This window comes from Palaemon carinicauda, chromosome 3, assembly GCF_036898095.1.
Source record: "Palaemon carinicauda isolate YSFRI2023 chromosome 3, ASM3689809v2, whole genome shotgun sequence".
In the NCBI taxonomy this organism is placed as follows: domain Eukaryota; kingdom Metazoa; phylum Arthropoda; class Malacostraca; order Decapoda; family Palaemonidae; genus Palaemon; species Palaemon carinicauda.
Window position 1 is genome coordinate 145,234,343 of NC_090727.1, and position 20,344 is coordinate 145,254,686.

General features: G+C 39.0%; 1 protein-coding gene across 1 annotated transcript in view; it reads right to left on the reverse strand.

Annotated features, from left to right (window-relative positions):
- LOC137638591 (DNA repair protein REV1-like) overlaps positions 1–20,344 on the reverse strand; it is a 104,565-nt gene that overhangs the window by 59,209 nt on the left and 25,012 nt on the right. The window contains exons 3-6 of the mRNA XM_068370795.1: positions 18,783–18,909; positions 7,951–9,565; positions 7,077–7,197; positions 6,339–6,492 (exon numbers count right to left, since the gene is read on the reverse strand). Of these exons, the coding sequence (XP_068226896.1) occupies positions 6,339–6,492; positions 7,077–7,197; positions 7,951–9,565; positions 18,783–18,909 (2,017 nt within the window). The remainder of the gene's footprint in view (positions 1–6,338; positions 6,493–7,076; positions 7,198–7,950; positions 9,566–18,782; positions 18,910–20,344) is intronic.

Genomic DNA, 20,344 nt, shown 5'->3' on the forward strand with positions numbered 1-20,344 from the left:
CCAAATCTCAACACACTAACGGAGAGGCCATATGTTTAGTAGTACGGTATCTGTTGTCTCCTACTCAACTAATCTGCTAATATGTTCAACTTCCCTGGAAAAAACTGAGGGAGAAGACTTATTCCGCCCCGATTAATTAATGATAAAATTACTTCAACTACTCGAAATGGGGATTTCGACCTGTTTCCCCATTGCTTCCAAATGTAAGTCAGTGCTGTCAAGCTACCAAAAAAAAACAGACACATCCACTTCCACATTACCAGAGCCTGAAGGCCCTTAAGCACCATCAAGAGTTCCTAGAAATTGACATGTAGGGCTCATTCTTTCTTAGACCATCTCCCTAAAATGTGATGATACTCCACAATCCCACACCAATCCTCCTGGAGGTATCCACAAAAAGAGCAATTCTTGAAAACCTTACTTAGAACAGCATTTCCCAAGCCAAAAGATGATCATCCTACCATTTCTCCAATTGTATTTGGTTATGCATTATTGGAATACAGGTAGTGTCAAGAAAGAATGTTATGATCCAATGTTGAGCAAGATGAAACTGGAAATCCCTCATCTTTAAATGACTCATTGAAACAACCTTCTTTAGAGATGCCATGGTCCCAAGTAACCTTAGATCTTTTCTCATTGAATTTCTCTAACAAATTAATGAAAGATTGAATCTTCTTGCCGGAAAGGAACTGTTGTTATTTTTCCAACAAGTACTGTAGAATCCTTTGAGTGAAACTAGAAGACTCTATACTGAACAGGAATACAAACCTTTTCAATAATCTGAGCAGTCTAAGTTGTTGAACCTGAATCTTTTCCAAACTCTTAAAAAATTATCCAGTCGTCCATGTACTACAAAACTATAATAGCCAGGAACCTCAGCCTGTTTGAGATGGGTGGGGGGCAATCAATGGTGAATTCTTGAGAAGCCGTTCTCTGACTGAAACATGAGCACTTGAACTAATAAACCTTTGCTAAAAAATTGAAGGAGTTTCATTGAATTTGTATAAATAGGAATGTGAAAATAAGTGGCAGTCAAGTTTATTGAAAAACATCCAATCTCCTTCCTAATTGTTCCCAGGGTTGTGAAAGGAGTTTCCATAGAAAAACTTAGTGAGAACTGTACAACTGCTTAAAATTGGGACATCTATTCTTCTTAGTACCTTGGGTACTAAAAACAACATTTAAAAAACCCTGGGGATGTATCCAAGCTCTCCTCTATCACTTTCTTTTCTAGAAGTTCAGTAATCTTTAATTTTAAAATACAAGCTTTGGCTGATTTGGCTGGATAAATTGGAAAGGGAAGGGGTTCCTTTGACAAGCGAGGATTACAAGACAGACAAATTCGATACCCACTCTCATACCACAGATAAGACCAAAGGATCGGGAAGAACGGTTTCCTCAAACCTCCTCCAAGTGGAAAAGCCTTCCCCCTACCGTGATATCTTAGAAAGAACAGTCATTACATTCTTCTATAAGACCAACTAGCCTTGATGTCACCTCACCCAGACCTTCGATCACAGCAATATCCCAAAGGCATAACATAGTTATAAAAAAATACTTTGAGACAATAACTAAATCTACAGTAGACACAAAACTGTATAGAAAATAAGGCCTATGAGAGATAGACTTCAGAGCATAAATAATTTCAGGAGGTCACCTTACTTACTATAGTACGAATACATCATCAATCCTACCTTGATCTAATATTGCTCCCAATACAGGTGAGGTAAGTAAAGAAAGTTTTCGAGCATCAGACATTACCTCTACTCTAGAGGAGCACAGCTGTTTCCTATGATAAACAAAATCATTTACAAGCACTGTAGAAACTTTCAGAGACCCAACTGAAATAGTTGTATTTAAACAGGCGTGACCAGCAACCTTTCATTGCATAAGAGTTGAAATAGCCTCTACTATAATGAGCCTTTAAAATTAGAGAAAACTACAAATACTTTCTTATTCTATAATCAATTCATTCACTCCAGCAATGAAAAGATGAGAAAGCTTCAGAATATATGTCACCTTAGAAGTAGTAGCATTTGACATTGTAGAATAAGAATTATCAGAGCTTACCAGAGTCAATCTATTAGAATACATTTCAACAAAAAGTTTTTCTAAAAGAGTGAAATAGAAATACCTCATCTTAGTCGATAATTTCCTCAGTATTTTTCTCACCTTCAGGATTCTGCTCTGGAGAATCTTTCAAATTGGAATCTTCAAGCCTTCACTTTTGTTCACAACTCACTGGCCCTGTACTAGGCAAGGAACTTTACTGCAGCCGAGGTACTATGACCAACATCAACACTGCTTAGTAAAAACTAAGATAAGGTAGTGGCTAAACCTACACCGGGGTGATTTCCACAGCCATTCAAAACCCGATGAAACTGTTCCAAGTTCTAGTTGAAGTTTTTTAAGAACTATTGAAAATCTGAGTTTTCAGATCTACAGGAAACATCCAATATACCCTATTATTGATAAAGGTATAAAAATGTTGCTCATAAGCACTTCCTTCAGAGGGCAGAGGGATATTAGGAACCAGACTGCCAGCATGGTCTTCTATCACTGAATCCAATCATATAAAGCTGACCAGAGCATAGATGTAAAAATTTTGCAATACAAGAATCTGGAGTAAAGCAACCTGAAAAAAATGAGGCTTAAGGAGAGACTACAGTATAACTTAATAAAGCACTGTATACAAACAGCACCTTTACTGACTGGTATATCAAACCCACTATGCGAAGCTTGAAGAGTTAGCCTAGGATTAAAACAGGGCAAGTTAGCCTAGGATCACTGCCTTCTTTGCCCAAAGGTTTGCTAGCCTCTCTATACTTCACAAGGCAAAATTTAAAAAAAATGCTGTTGAAGCTGTAAAAGCTTATTTACAGCAACCACTGCAAGTTTGGCATTAGGCATAGTATCAATAGCAACATCCCCATCAGTATAATCAACTATCCAAGTCTTCTCTGTCATTTATCCTGAACTAAAAGACAATTTTCTTTCATGACTGGAATCTTCTAATCAGTCCTCTACTAACTGCACATATTTTTTCTTAAGGCGACCTGTTCTCAAGTGTAATTCAAATGAAAATTTTGTCCCAGCACATAACAGGGGAAAGGTATCACCCAGCAATAAAATCCTTCAACAACCTTTAAAGGTTTTTTAAAAGCTGCTCATGAATGGCAGAGGTAAGGGCCACAGACATTGCTCTAACAAGCAGGACAATGCCCTAGAGACCAACCATATACACATATGATCAGCACCCCAGCCCTCTCTCCACCAAAGCTACAACCAGTGAGGGCCAGGCAATGAATGCCGATGACTCAGTAGATAGACCTAGAGGCTCCCCAAAACCCCCTATCCTTAGCTCACAAAGATGGTGAGGTTGCAGCGACCAAAGGAACTAACGAGTTTGAGCGGGACTCGAACCCCAGTCTGGCGATTGCCAGTCAGGACCGTTGCCACATAAGCCACTACAACCCTTTACTGGAATGCAAAGCAAAGTAAAAAAAAATACATCCCTATTAATCTATGAGAGATAATAGTGTTTATAGAACTCCCCAAATCCCAAAATCACAATAGGATCTGCAGATAGAAACTCCACCAATAAACCACTAGACTAAAGAAGTCCAAGACAAAGGAAATAAGGCATACCCACATACACTCATACACTGCTATATGATTTCAATATTCCAGTAGAGTGGTAAAGCTATTACTAGTTATTAAAGCACAATTTCATTTAGTCTTTGGGGAGCCTTCGACATTTAGACATCTTTGAGAGAGAAGTAATATAAAGACATGGGGAGGTTCATAGAATTAATACAAAATGGAACACGTACTAAGCAATACAAGCGCTTAAGGGGACCGTCCGCCATTTTTTTTCTAATGATCCAAATTACACCATTTCTATATATGTTTTAGACATATATAATACCTTCATCATATAAAAATTTCAAGTCATTTGATCCAAAACTATTGGATTTATTAGCAAAAATCATGATTTAAAAAGAAAATTTAGGTACATTTTTCCCCACTACTATAATATCAATTCTATTGAAACTTATACCATAAAAACTACTCTATCAACCGAACAATTCTGTCAGACAGAATTTTGATTTTCCTTTTTGTTTTTTTTTAGTGAATTTTTATTTTTTTTCCTCGTCTAGACGGAAAATAATCGTGAAATAAAATATAAAAAGAAAATCAAAATTTTGTCTGACAGAATTGTGGGAATTTTATTCTTCTTTTCAATGATATCTTTCTCTCTAATATTGAACCACAAATAAGTGAGAAAAATGTACCTAAGTGTGAATAAGTATGTTTTTGAGTTATGAGCTCCCAAAGATTTGCAACAAATTTTAGCTTCTTTTCTTAAAGAAATCAAGATAATATTATTATGATAACTTTTATTGTTTATTCTTACATAAATGCACCCTAAACGAGGTATTTGAACCCTCAGTTTACTATTCCTATGTTACCAGTTGCCAGTGATCTCTCATTGTTGCCAGTGTTTTAGTTAGCAGGTTTCAGCTTTTACTCTTATTCATGTTTCCCTCTTTCTTGGTTCTTTTTTTTTTTTTTGTTCTCCACTTACTTTTTGTTCTTTTTATCATCTTATGTAACATTAGCATTGCTATAAAGTTCCAGAAGACGTTGTGAAAGCATAATCTACATACGAACTTCAGGTAAATAAACACATGCATTATAATTTCTATATGTCTTTGGAAACTTTGCTGATGTTCTCTTAGCTGGTAGTTTTCATTTAGCTACCCTCTACCAATGCCTTTCATTTCTGCCAGAAGTACGATATATCGAAACATAAGAGTAAGAGAGAGAGAGAGAGAGAGAGAGAGAGAGAGAGAGAGAGAGAGAGAGAGATCATGAATTTAATTTTGGAGTGATAGCATTTGGTTGATATACTGTAGATGGCAGTTCAAATTGAGAGAGAGAGAGAGAGAGAGAGAGAGAGAGAGAGAGAGAGAGAGAGAGAGAGAGAGAGAGAGAGATCAACCATTATTTGATTCTAAGAGAGTTGAACATTGATATTATAGAATTTGTATTGTAAGGACAGTGAGACAAGCGTCACCAAGATCAACTGATACTTTATTCGAATGTGCACGGAAGTATATTACAAGGTGCGGACGGAAAGGTAGGATGACGTTGGCGCCAAATCAGATTGAAGTGCCCGCCAAAATATATGTGTTTTTTTACACTTACAAATATATGAATTATGGGTCAACAGAAACATGTTATGAAACGATACATATATCAAAATGTAGCTCTGGTAGAGCGGAATATATATACATAGGAAACCAGTGTGGCGAAGAGAGAATTTAAATAAATAAGTAGTTTGTCGATTTTCTGGACGACGAAGGGATCGGTGTCCTTACAGTATAAATGGCAGCTTTGAATAATTCGAGAGAGAGAGAGAGAGAGAGAGAGAGAGAGAGAGAGAGAGAGAGAGAGAGAGAGAGAGAGAGATGCAAAAATAAACATAACTATGATTCTGTCAAACTCAGTCATGCAGACGACAGTAAGTATGACGTCATAATTTAAAGACCGCTATATCATTATTGTTTGGAAAAATTATAGACTATTTTTTCTTTTTATCACCTTTGGTAACATTGGGATTGCTATAAAGTTCCCGAGGATGTTATGAAAGCACAATCTACATGCGAACTTCAAGAGAGAGAGAGAGAGAGAGAGAGAAAGAGAGAGAATTATAGTATTTGTATAAATGGCAGTTTTATTTAATTAGAGAGAGAGAGAGAGAGAGAGAGAGAACTACGATTCTGTCGAACTCAGTCAGATAGATGAGGCAGTAAGGGTGACGTCATCATTTAAAGACCGCTATATCTTCATTGTTTGGAAAAATGATTGACTATTTGTTCTTTTTATGACCTTAGGTAACATTGGCATTGCTATAAAGTTCCCGAGGACGTTGTGAAAACAATCTACATACGAACTTCAAGTAAACAAACGCATGCATTATAACTTCGGTAAGTGTTTGGAAACTTTGGCTTCTGTTCTCTGAGGAGCAGATTTCATTCAACTACGTTCTACCAATGCCTCCCATTTCTGCCAGACGTACGATAGTTCAAAACATAAGTGAAAAATCACTATAGATATGCAAAAATAACACACAAAGACGATTTTTTCAAACTCAGTCATGCAGACCGCTATATCTTCGTTATTTGTAAAAATAATTGGCTGAAACTTCTGGGGAGCATGTACGATATGTTTATGCATACATAGAAGCAATAAAACAATTTTCGATTTCTGAAAGTTGTTATGTCAAAACCCCATGGCGGACGGCCCCCTTAAAGCACAGACTGTAAACTTACCAGGCAAATCAGTAACCTTTTCATTTAACATATATTCTGATAAATTTTCTGTATCCACCATGTGCTGGCCGTTTGGTTTTGCTCGACGCGTTGCCATTCTGGCTATCAACATGTTAGGGCCAATTCCTGCTGAGCAAGGGCAATTTGTAGCAGCCTGCAAATACAACAAATTGTATCATTTTAATATTCTGAAGTGAACATGGGTACATAAAGTTGTTGACTTCTCTGACTGTTTTTCCTATAATACACTGTACACCATGCACTTGCAATGTACCTAAATGATACTAAGTATTCTTGGCATTATCCCTTCAACCCTCTGCTTCATTGTTTTCTATCTTTTATTTCTGCTCCATTCTTTTCAGTCTTCTTCCATCTGACTTCTGAGATTTAAAATGTTAACTTGGTACTCTGGATAGATATTCATTCCCATAATCCTTCAACCCAGCTGTTTAACAAATTTTACCTTGGCCCCTTCTCCTCTCTCATTTACAAACATAAGCTTCAGGAAAGTCCAATTAGTGTGTAGAAATGTGACCCAGTGGCTTCAAAATCTAATTATAACAAGTCTTTGCACACTTCAAAACTATCACAAAAAGCTATTTTTTTTTTCTGATAACTATTTCTGACATTTCTCTTTAATGCACTTTATTGGTTTTAATGCTTAACCTTTTTTTCACTTATATAATCTGCATAAAAAAGTATAATAAAATCAGTTTAAAGAACGTTCCTCAAACTAACCTGTACTTCTTGGCGTAGATAAGAGACAAAGTCGAGTGGAGCAATTTGACAATCTTTAAGCAGCTCTGTTAGATCAACAAACATCTCGTCACAACTAACAGCCTCAATGTCATGGGTGAAACTGCAGATAAAGAATGCAATCAGAGAAAAAAAATCTAAGAGAATCACTTTCAAATAAAGCACTGTATCTTAAAACTTCACAGTAAAATAAACAACGGTAAAGAATTCTTAAATCTCTCAAAATTCAATTTCCAAAGCCTGAAACTCATAAAAAAAGATACTTCATTATACTGGTTAAATAATTACAGAATCCTTTAAGATTCTTGCAAGATTGGATTGGATTGGATCTATGAATTCCAAAAGTCTTCTGGGAAAAACACACTCGGCTCTAGTTTACTGTTTATAAAATTAGAGATAATGCTACGGGACAACAAATTATCTGAGATAATATTTTTACTTCTTACAAAAATCTCAAGGGATGGATTTTGCATGGCATCACTTAGTGTCAATGGAATATTAATAGGGCAAAACAATAAAAAGAGGTGGGGGGCAATAACTAAAGGTTATATTACACTCAAGACACTTAAAAAATATAACCAGATAGCCATGTCTGGGTGTTTGATTTGTAAACTTAATATCAAACCATAGTTAGCATCACAGTGTAAGGTCACAAGGTTCCCACAAATTTAAGTACTGTAACATTATTTTGAAAGATTAAATTCTAACCAAGGTTATAAAACAAATGAAAACCTTAAAACTTTTCATAGAATAATAAACTTATGAATCACTATAAAGCAAATTATCTGATAAATAAACCTTATTCATGAATGGTTATTATTAATTACCAAATTGTACTTTAAAACATAAAACTAACCTTGCTACAATATCATAGAGTTTATAGGCCACTTCTTTGTAGCCTTCAAAATCATAGGGAATAGTTTTCAAGTTTGGGCACAGCTTCAAAGCAGGTCCCATGAACATTCCATTCCTTACTCCTGCTTTTCGAGCTTCATAGCTGCATGACGCAATCTCTGACATTGAGCACGACTCATCAATGAGAGGAAGCATTGAAAATTTTGGTGCAATTGACTTTTCATCAAGAGTTTCCTTGGTTTCATCAGAAGTTTCACCTTGCAATGAAGTTTTGGAGAAAGAATCCAGTGCATTACTCATACTAGAAGATTTAATTTTTTCATTTAGCTTTTTTTCTGCTCTTTCTTTATAGTAATTAAGCTCATACTGTCTATCCATACCTTCACGAACTTGAGACCTACCAGAACCTTTTGAATGTGTAACAGCTACTGGTTTCCCTTTTAACTCTGGGTGGTTACGAAGACCAACAGATACAAAGAAACAGTCCATATCAATATGCATAATAGTTCTCTTATTTTTGGAATTATATTTTGAGGGAACAGTTGAATTCCCATGTGTATATCCACCGGGTGAGTTTTTCACTGGCTTCTTGCCTTTAAGCCACTCTTCAAGTGCCTTTCTCCCTGGAAAACCTACTTTCTTATTTTGCAATTCAGTTACATACTGCTTGAACATTGCTCCCATTGTTGAAATGTGATGAAGTCTCGAGTTATTATAAAATTCGGAGAGAAACTTGGGATTGGCAGTGCTCATTGAATGACCTTTAGATGGGCTAATATGATGAGAGCTACTCTGCGCTCTATGATGTACTGCACCATCCACACCCTCTTTAGCTTTTGATGGGGATTCATTTTCACTTTTACTGGGAGATTCCCTATTTTTCTCTTTACAATCCAAATCTTTCATAACAGTTTCAAATGAATCTGAAAATAGATCTTCATCTTCTTCAATCTTTTTAAAAGATTCCTTTCTGCTAATGGTCGAAGAATCATTCTTGTTAACTTTGCTATCCGATTCCAGTTCGTTACCTTTTGTATCTGCTTCAAAACACTCTGAAAATAAATCTTCCTCTCCTTCCATATAGGAAGGAGTTTCATTCTTCTTACGAAGGAGAGGTTTCTCTACTTTTTCTTTATTTGAATCTATTGCTTTCTCTTTTCTACTTATTTCAACTGAATCTGAAAACAAATCTTCATCTCCGGATTGATAAGAGAACATAGGTTCCTGTTTATGTTCGTCAGTCTTTGTTTCCACATCGCTTCCCTTTGATGACTCTTTGAAACTATCAAATTCATCAGTCAAAGGCAAGTTCGATGACTCCCCATTACCATGATGAATAACACTGTCAGTACTAGATACGCTCTTAAATAGTAATTTGGGCTGTTTGGTAGACTGATTAGTATAAAGAATGTAATTAGTATAGTCCAACAAATGACCAGCTTTCAAAGAATCTGATATCCACTTAGGACTCACAATTCTATCTGAACGTAAATTTTTAACCTTTGTGTCAGGTAAATTGCTTGCAATTATGTGGGTTGTCTTACTCCTCGAGTAGTAATGATGAAACGTTCCTCCATTTGATATCATTATTCGTTTTAACTCTTCAGCAGTAGGTTCTGGAAAAAATACAATATTAGATTGGATTATGAGATTTAGATTTAAAAGCCACGGACTAAGACAATCTACTCGCTGCCAACTCTTTACAGCAATAGTTTGAACACAGAAATGTCAAAATTATGTAAATCCTTTCTATTTAATGACCGGATTCTTTTCAAAGTGCTTGAATATTCCTTTTAAAATACAGTACCGTATATCCTATAAAAAATCATTCATGAGCCTATCATGCAATGAATTTAATATCCTCTCATTAAAAATATTTTTTGAAGTAAAACCATTTGTATTTTTCCCAGATACGCAAATCCGAGTCCACTAAAATACAAGATGTCTTCAGCGGAGCTGGAATGGCTTTTGAATTTATTAACAAGGTATTTAATGACAGTCAGTTCTCACAAAATCTAAAAAGATCATATTATTCAACAAGCGTTTCTTGGTTCTACCAGCGCTAAGGAAGAGTCATTGACTCTCAAACAAGAGACATCAATTCCCCATACAATAACACAACAGAGCCCTTCTAGGATACAAAAGCACCTCCTCTTGATTACCACGCGACCCCTCAAGTAGAGAGAAGATGAAGTTGGTTTCGAACCCAGGATCGTGTGCATTGAGCTGGCCACGAATTTGGGGACAAAATAAAGGAGACTGTCTTCCAATCCTCAGCAAAGGTTATTACATAAGTTACATCACCAATGTTAAAGATAGCAAAATAACGTCTCGGGTTAGGTCTTAGTCGGACGACCTTCTCAAAGGCTCATAAAAGATATGTGGAAGAGACTAGAGAACATAAGTCACGTCCCACTTTGGGGGCATGAGGTCTCTAGGAGGGCAAGAATGGCCAAAGCTTCTCATTAGTATAAAAAAACTCCCATGAGCAGGAGATATCTACAATATGCCCTTCAGGTAAAAAAAAAAAAAAACTGAAATGGTAGCATTTTAGAGCACCGACCAAGAAGCTCTTCTCTCGATGAAGATAAACGAGGAAGTCTACGACCTGCGCTAGAGATACTCTGACTGGAGAAGTACCCTTGGCTTCTACATCACCAATCGAAGAAAATGGCCAACTTTTCCTGGTAGAGAGCTGCATCCCAGGTTTAAAGGCCGCTCATCAATGGCAGAGGCAAGGGACAGTGACACTGACCTAGCAAGCAGGACAGTGCCCTGGAAACTGATCATATACAAATATGATCAACACCCAAGCCCCTTCTCCAACCAAACGAAGACAAGGGAGGGCCAGGCAATGGCTGCTGATGACTCACCAGGTAGACCTATGACTCTCCCAAACTCCAAATCCTTAGCTCACAAGAATGGTGAGGTTACAGAAACTAAAGGAACTAATAAGTCTTAGTGGGACTCGAACTCCAGTCTGGCAATCACCAGGCAGAGACTTAACCAACAGGCTACAACAACCCCGACATTACTTATGCAGTCCATTACAAAAAGCCTTTCATTCAGAGGAATTGCTGGATAGTCTCCAACCAAGAAGTGGCCATCTAAGAGCTGCCAGGGGCATCCTCAGACTTGGCTTGATCAACACTGTTAATCAGCCAGCAAATCAGGCTGAATGGAGGAAAAGCATTGGTGTCCAGGTGATTCTAAGAGTATTTGAAAGTATTCTTGAACACTATCCATGGGTCTGGAACAGGGGAACACAAAACACTGGGAATTTTGTTTGGCTGTGTGGTAAACAGGTCTATTCGCAGTGATCCCCACAATGCCAGAACACTTTCCAGCATGCAAGGATGACTGAGCATAACATTGTCTGCTAGTACATTCTTCTTATCTAAGATGTATCTGGCTGACCTTTATAGCATGGTACGTCATTCATATTTGGATCGGCTTTGTCAACTTGCAGAGGAGCTGACACCAAAGCCCCATGCTACTACTTTATGGTGTTTTCTCTCATCAATAATACCAAATGCCTCCTCAAATGTTCTTTGAAACTTTGCAGTGATATCAATGCTGCTTGTATTTCCAACATGACATACATACTCTTCTCTTCTGCTGACCAAACACCTGATGCAACTAGGGCGCCAAAATGTGCGTGCCATCCCTCCTTAGACACATCTGAGAACGGTCGCACGTCTGGAGATAGGAAGTCGAATGGGACTTCCTTATTAATGTCACGGAAAAATATGTTATTTTAAACAAAAGCCAAAAATTTAAAGTACAGTAAATGCGCAGGAAGTAGGGCGGATATTGCCGAGCTATAACCTTGTCTCCCTGATCCATGGGTTTTGTGGGAAGCAGTTCGAGCCACTTTTATTATTGCTGGGTATTTGCCGACTAAAGAACACGTGTACTGAACGGGGAGAGGGGATGCAGAGTGAGAACCAGTCTGGTGCAGTTACATCACCTGCCACTGCTACCCTTAGGAGAGACAAACCCTGAGACCCCCCCAGCAATGTAGGGGAAATAAGAACGCCTAGATTATGTGAGTAGAAGGCAGCTAAGTTCGAGTCCTACTCTTGAGTGGGCAACCCTCACCAGGCCCACCTGCCATGGTAAGTCTACCTCAACCATGGCGGACGTCCATACGCCATAAGATGTCCAACAATTTCTTTTTGTAAGAATCATAGTCATGTAAATGTCTCTTCGAGTGTCTGCTCTCCCCGTGTGTAATTATTGTACAAGTACAGTAGAACCTCTACACACGAACGTATCTATATCAGAATTTTCCTACACCCAAAGTAAAATTCGAGCAATTTTTCGACTCTACACCCAAATTTTATTTTGACACACGAAGCAAGCAATTTTCGTCGTACCGATTGTATCCAAATTTTTCGACACGCGAAGTACAATTCGAACACGTTCCTACTCTACACCTGAATTTTTTTTCGACACCCGAAGTAAACAATACCCGTGCACGTAGATGGTACTCATGGCGCCGGATGTATTTTTTATTTCCGCCGATAGAAGGCAGCATTTCTACCTCGGAGGGACCCTCAATTAGCGTGGCTGGAAACATTCCTCTGTTCTCGTCGGCTTCGTGTGTTGTGCCCTGTGTGTTCTGCTATTAACTGTGTTTTAACTGTGGTTTTTTACGTTCATCCTTTTACGGTATTTTACGTAAATCAGGGGTCCTAAAAGGCTTAGTTTGGCAAGTGGTAGTGGTGAGAAAAGGAATAAGGAAATGCTTCCTTTAGAAGTAAAGCAAGGAATTATTAATAAGCATGAGCGTGGCGTCCGCGTGAGTGAACTTGCTAAAGAACATCACGACGAACTTACTACAGAGGAGCTCAAGGAACTCCATGCTATGTCTGAGCACATGAGTGATGATGAGGAAGGGATCAAGGAGGTAGAACATTGTTAGGTTCGGCGCAAATCAAAGAGGTGTTAGGAAAATATCAAGACGTGGTCGACTTCATCGACAAATACCATCCAAAAAAATTGCAGGTTTGTCGTGTAGTTGCGCAGTTCGATGATGTTTCCCTGACTTATTTTCGAAACATTCTGAAAAGCTGTACCAAGCAACTTTCTATCGATAGCTTCTTTAAAAAAACTATGAAGCGAACTCGTGATGAAGGGGAAGGAAGTGGTTCAAAGAAAACGGCAAAGAGTGAAGCGAAAGAAAGTGAAACAAAGAAAACGGCAAAGATTGAAGAGAAAAAAATTCAATCAATATTAAATGTAGAGTGAAAGTGATTAAAATTAATCATCAAAAAGAAAAAAAGAAAATGAAAAAAAAATATAAAATATAAAAATAAAAGAAATAAATAAGCTAAGTTAGGTCAAAGTTCACTTAGTGTAAGTTAGAATAAGTTACGGTAGTGTACGTTTATCGTAGTCACCCTCTCTACCTCCTCGCCGCCCGTCTGTCTCCTCTCTATGTAGCAAGACCGACACTTGCGCTGGATTTTCTAAGGTAAAGTGACGCTAAAAACCCGTTTCTTATTTATTATTTCTTTATAATTATTCTTTTTTACCTTTCTATTATCTAATTTAGTGTGCATTATTGTCATGTGTAAGTATGTGTAGTAATTCATTAAGGAGTTATCATAGGTTTCTGGGCTCAACCACGGATTAATCCTATTTCAATGTATTCTTATGGGAAAATTCGTTTCTACAACCGAACATTTTCTACACCCGAAGTCGGTTGTGGAACGGATTAAATTCGTATGTAGAGGTACTACTGTATTAGTTAAAAGTTAATTCCATTGTATTTGACTGATGAAATCATTTAAGAGCCAGCAAAAAACTTATAATCCTTCTGTTATGTAATATCAAGATTTAAATTTCTATTTCACTCGCTTTGAAGAAGATTTATGCTCATTTTTGTTGTGAAAATTAACTTAGACAATAAATCCTCTTACTATGTAACAACAGTCTAATTCACTACCTCCAATCATGTATTATTATGTAATTAACCTATGCCTTGTGACACCAAGCTTTTCTTCATGCAGCCACCCGTTAAGATTGACCAGTACCTACTGTCCCACTGAAACGGGGTGGCTTAGGGGATCCCCTGAGGCAGACCAGTGATCCTTCAAAAACCACAGAAGGGACCTCTGAAGATGTCCATGAGGGAAGAGTTTCTCCTGCAAGGAAAAATTCCTTTAGTGAGGAAAGGTGGACGGGAAGACTGTCAACATCAACCAGGAAGTACCACTCTTGGACAGAAACTGTCGCACTCTCTCTCTGAGCTTGCTGATGAGATCATCTGAAGGAAAGAATCTCGCTTATGCCCTGTTCATCAACATGCCCAGATACATCAAAATCTGCTTAGGTGTGAGATCCAACATCTAATCTACTATGATTCCAAGATACCATCAAATGGCGAGAAGTCGATCTTGATCCTGTAGCAACTGCCTTTCTGCAGAGGCCATAGTCAACCAATTGTTGAGATACATCAACAGATGTATCCTAAGTAGGTAGGCCCAAGCTTCTACCAGTATGAACACTTGAGTGAACAACCAGAGAGCAGTTCACAGTCTGAAAGACATGGTCTTGAACTAGTACAATGCTCCAATGAGGAAGAAGTGGAGCTACTTCTTAGAGGACTGTTGAGTGGGTCTTTAGGAAGTACTGTATGCCTCTTTCCAATCCCTTGAAAGCATTAAGTCTCCTTTCATGGCGGTCAGTCCAGATTTTACGGTTTTCATACTGAACCACATTTACAATACAAACTGGTTAATGGAGGAGGTCAACAACTGTTCGTCAGTTGACTTCTCCATCAGGAACAGGGCTATACAAACCCAGAGATCAGTCCTGAGCAACCTGGAATGCTTTTTCTCTAACATCCCTCTCACCTCTGCCAATAATACTAGTGCTATCGGTGATGTGGAAGTTTAGTTTAAAAATGCTATCAACCTGCAAGTTAGGGGGCGTCAAGGGTCAAGAAAAGTAGTGACTACCCATACCAAAGGATATTCACTAAGGTTTGGGCCTAATGGCATGACCAATTAGGGCAGTAGAAGGGAAATGTCAATATCAACGTCCCCCCTTACCTCTCTTCTTGAACTTCCCAGATTGGAGGACTCAAAAGGGCTGTGCATGCATAGAATCCTTCAAAGTAGAGGGAGGTGCATAGGGTCTCAAGAAATTAAAGGCAACCTTCCTCTACCATGATCCTGCAGGCATGGCTGCAACTTGTTTTCTCACAGATGCCCCTGAAGAGCCAGAGTCCTTGAAAGAGGCACTGTGGTGGATCAAGGAGTCCTGGGGACAGCCCTCCACTTCTCCACCACTGCCTGCATGTGACTTTTTTGCAAGAGTGACATGGACTCTCACACCAATGGATTCCACAGTATTAGAACTACCTCTGTACAAAATTGTTTTGAGAATTGGGACACCAGAATGTGCCTCATTTTGAAAACTCAGTTTGCAACTGGCTTACTGTATGGTGTGCAAGGTCACTGCCTTTCCACCAGACAGCACAAGTCTCCTGCACTTTTCCAAAGAGTCAGGGGTTTATAAACCCATTGTCTTTGCAAAGCATACCATTGGTCAACCAACAAAACTGCTTGGAGGGCATAAATGGCAGAAGACTCCGTGGCTAACAGCTCAGAAGCTAAGAAGGCCATGCGTTCAGATCGAGCCTCTCTATGGAGAGACTCCCTGCCAGTGCACATACTTACAGGTCAACCTGAAGAGCCTTTGCTGCCTCGAGAGTACAGGGGAGGGAAGGGGGGCAGGGCGCATGCTGTATCTTGATGAACTTACTAGAAGCAAAAAAGTCTCCAAATCAAGATTTAATCAATTCTCTCCAAAGCCAAACTTGCATGATCCAATCATGGCAACTCCAGAGGTTTCTACCTTTGAGGGGCATCACTGACCATGGTCACCACACTAAGTTTGTTGCACTTCAGGAGTGCAAGAACTTCCTAAAAGGAACACTTTGGTTTCTCTTGGCCCAGACGCAGAGTCAGAGGTGAGAGCTTGGCTGGCCTCCTAGGAGATCTAACAGTCCAAATCCAATAATAGTGGTCTATCCCAAGGACGGTACCAGCAACCAAGTCAGGGGTCGATGACGGAGCAGGAATGCTGTCTTCGTGAGAGGATGATCTGGCATCCATCAAACCAAGGACAGAAGAGGTACCATATACCCTTCTCTCTCTTGATCGTGGTAGAAAGTAAGCCTTGGCACAGTGCTCATGTGCATGGGGCCAAGACCCCTCGACTTCTGACACGTGGCCGCTAGCCAAGCGTAAAACGACATTCCCATCCTTGTAGAAAAGGTGAAGGAGGGCTCCCAAACTCTTCCAACACCTGATCAACGGAAAGAGTACATGACCCCACATGGGGACATGAATCTCCAGCCAGCCTGCTTACCAGGATAATCAAGCCAGCTACGAGGGATCTGGCCCTGACCCCATCCAGGTAAGAAATGCGCATCTCCCTTAGAGGGGTGGGGTTTCCACATGTCCTACTAGACTTCCTCCAACTTGCCTTTCTGGACTGCTAACTCTTTTTCTCCTTCTTATTAAAAGTAGTGTCAGAATCAGGAAAAGCTGGAAGAGGAGGAGGAGGAAGCTCACTTCTTACCAACTTTCCCCTCAGGCTCTATAAGCAGAGATATCAAGGTCTGAGCAACCATCTGAAAAGACAATCCACCAAGGAGAGAAACCACACAGGATGCTTGACAGGAACCACAACAATGGGGGTCACAAGTCCTTGTAACATAGGCACAGGGATTGAGGTTACTGGCAAAGGGATAACACGGTTATGGGTGATGGGCACAGAAGCAGCAAGCACACGGGACAACAAGCACAGGGCTCAGGCATCTTCTGATGCCCTTTCACCGGCATCTTTTTAATGCCTTTTCACTGGCTTGGGCATTGGCACTATAACCGGTGGTGGGAACTTTCTGTAGGAGAGCTTCCAGCGGATACTGGTGGGTGGCAATAACTGGAGGAACTTCACACACTACCAAATCCTGGAAACCGTGCCAGTGCAGATCAAAGTTCTCCCCGCTCCTGGAGCAAGATAAAGTAGTCCCAAATTATGCAAGAATTTGGTCAATCCACGGCCTCAGAAATGGAAAATCATAGACTTTGATACACAAAATGGGAAGAATTCCATTAGGGACAAGGCAAATGGCAACTTACCCAGTCAAATTTTTTACTACCTATTTTCAACACTTTCTATGTACTATACTTTTTTTTTCTAATATGAAATTGTTCTTATGGATCAATAAAACATTGAAATGGTTTTAAAGTTTTAAAAAAAAGTTCAAAATTGCACCCAGGATGGTGTAAACTCCCACGAGCAAACACTGCCACCATTGTGTCCTAGCATACTATATGATAGTAATTTCCTGCTGTCAAAATCTTAAAAAAATTTTTGTGTGAAATTTTCTCAACATATCCTCTACCAAAAACCCTTCAAACTGCTCTATCTCATCCTCTGTGAAGAGTTCTTCTGCACAGGGAAGGCTTTGTGAACCCTTTGAGTTTTGGAGGCTGGCGGCTCATACATGTCTTCACTCCCCTTAGGCATAACAGACTTGGTTATGAACACCTGCAGCACTTTGTTTTGAGATGATGATGATACCGATCATTCGTACACATAGAGCTATATCATAAAAGTACGAGGCAGAGCCTTCCATCTTGGCCAAAGGCTGAGTAGGAGCCTTCTGTCTTGACCAACGGCTAAGCAGGAAATCCACCTCTCACATTCACCCCTCCATCTCAGACAGCGAAACCCCCCTAGAATACTAGAATTGACAATAGATTTGACACATTTTGTTGTGGGTGGCTCGCAGACTTTGAACAGCTTTGCAGATACCGAAAATCTAATTTTGAGAACTAGCAACAGCATAAAAGGGGAATTGCACAATACAATCGCACATATTTCAGGACCATACTGTTTCAAGGGCCTGAGCCAGAGGCATATACTATAGAGTTTCAGTGACCCACTGCCAATGAACAGGATGCTATGATCTGCACTCAAAACACAGGGATGATTTAAAAAAATCATGGCCCTGCAAGATGCACAGATAAAGAGTGATCTACAACTGGTCTTGCCACAAACTGATTGCAGTCTCCAATCTTTCACCTGCATTTACTAAATTTCTCCTTCAATTCTATGGATAATGCAAAGCCAACAATGAACCATTCACTTTGTAATGAAAAGAGAAAAAGATCAACTAGCCCTTGGATAGGACACCACAGTATATCCATATTCTTTGCAGCCAAAGACATAAGCGAGGTGTCTTTGACAGCAAAGTGGGATAACTACCTAGTTAATGAATTCAAGGGCTGTTCTAGCTCTGAAGACATTCCCTACTTTAAAGGACAAAAGGTTTGTATACAGTGCAGTTTGTCATCATTATATTTTCTTCTGGTAAGGAGTAGGTATAAATCAGTTTTTTATAGCCTTGTCTGTTCTAAAAAATTAATCCATCTTTTTTCCACTGATTCAAGATTCCTGTAAGTTATATTTGTGGAGGGTTTCTTTCAAGTCACTATTAAAAAACAATACAGATTTTGTATGACATCAGGGCTGATGCAGACTAAAGCTTGAAAGTATCTCACAACCTTACTATGACCAATCTGCAATTGTGACTAAAAATATCAACATAAAAATATTTTGTGATCAATACTGTAAATAATATGACAAAAGCAAGGCAAAAGGTCTAACTTTCTAGTTCATTACCTACTATGATTCTGATTCAACTCAAAACTCATTAACGCTGATGAAATTTATCTATTAAAATAATTACAATACAATAAAAGAACGACTGCTGTTTCCTTTAAACTCTACAATACTATTATTTACCTGTATAACCATTTACAAAAATGGCCACACCTCGAAAGATTCCACGACGCTCTTCACAATTACCTATTTGTGCTGCTCGCTGAAACTGGTCTGACAGCTTTGCTTTTTTAGCTGCCATATATCCACCCTGAAAACAATTCAGTTACAATTGACAGGAAGTACTTACATAATTAGTCTTGTAGTAAATATCTGCATTCTAGTTGAAACAAACCTAATTCCCAAGTGCTATTTTCCAAAAAGTAAACATTTTAAACATGAGAAGATTTTTCAAAAAACCATACAGAATGTCTCAAAGTTCTTTCAATTGTAATTAGCAACTAGTTGGAACACTAAGGGACTTCCTACTTAATGAAAATTTCAAGGTCCTAAAAATACAAATCTCTCATTCAAATGTGAATAAACAAGCAGTCTCTCTTTAAATATGCATGTGATGAAAATGTTATTTTCATTAGTAAAATAAATTTTTGAATATACTTACCCGATAATCATGTAGCTGTCAACTCCGTTGCCCGACAGAATTCTACGGGAGGGATACGCCAGCTATCACTATACTAGAAGGGGGTGTACTCACAAGCGCCACCTGTGGCCAGGTACTACAGTACTTGTTGTTGACGCCACCTCACTTTTTCCTCGGTCCACTGGTTCTCTATGGGGAGGAAGGGTGGGTCAATTAAATCATGATTATCGGGTAAGTATATTCAAAAATTTATTTTACTAATGAAAATAACATTTTTCAATATTAAACTTACCCGATAATCATGTAGCTGATTCACACCCAGGGGGGTGGGTGAAAAACCAGTGTACAAGACTAAAGGATAGCTAAGTATCCCGTATTTCATATAATCAGTTATCCACAATAACAATGAAATAATAAGTACCTGGTAAGGAAGTCGACTTGAACCGTTACTCTGCCTTTAATAAGATCGTCTTCCTTACTGAGCGCAGCGTTCCTCTTGGAAGGCTGAATCAACTCAAAGGTGCTAAAGTATCAAGGGCTGCAACCCATACTAAAGGACCTCATCACAACCTTTAACCTCGGCGCTTCTCAAGAAAGAATTGACCACCCGCCAAATCAACAAGGATGTGGAAGGCTTCTTAGCCGACCGTACAACCCATAAAAAGTATTCAAGAGAAAAGTTAAAAGGTTATGGGATTATGGGAATGTAGTGGCTGAGCCCTCGCCTACTACTGCATTCGTTGCTACGAATGGTCCCAGGGTGTAGCAGTACTCGTAAAGAGACTGGACATCTTTGAGATAGAATGATGCGAACACTGACTTGCTTCTCCAATAGGTTGCATCCATAACACTCTGCAGAGAATGGCTCTGTTTGAAGGCCACAGAAGTAGCCACAGCTCCCACTTCATGTGTCCTTACCTTCAGCAAAGCAAGGTCTTCTTCCTTCAGATGAGAATGTGTTTCTCTAACCAGAAGCCTGAATAGTAAGAAACTGAGTTCTTAGAACTTGGAAAAGAAGGTTTCTTGATAGCACACTATAAGGCTTCTGATAGTCCTCGTAAAGGTTAAGACCTTTTTAGAAAGTACCTAAGAGCTCTAACTGGGC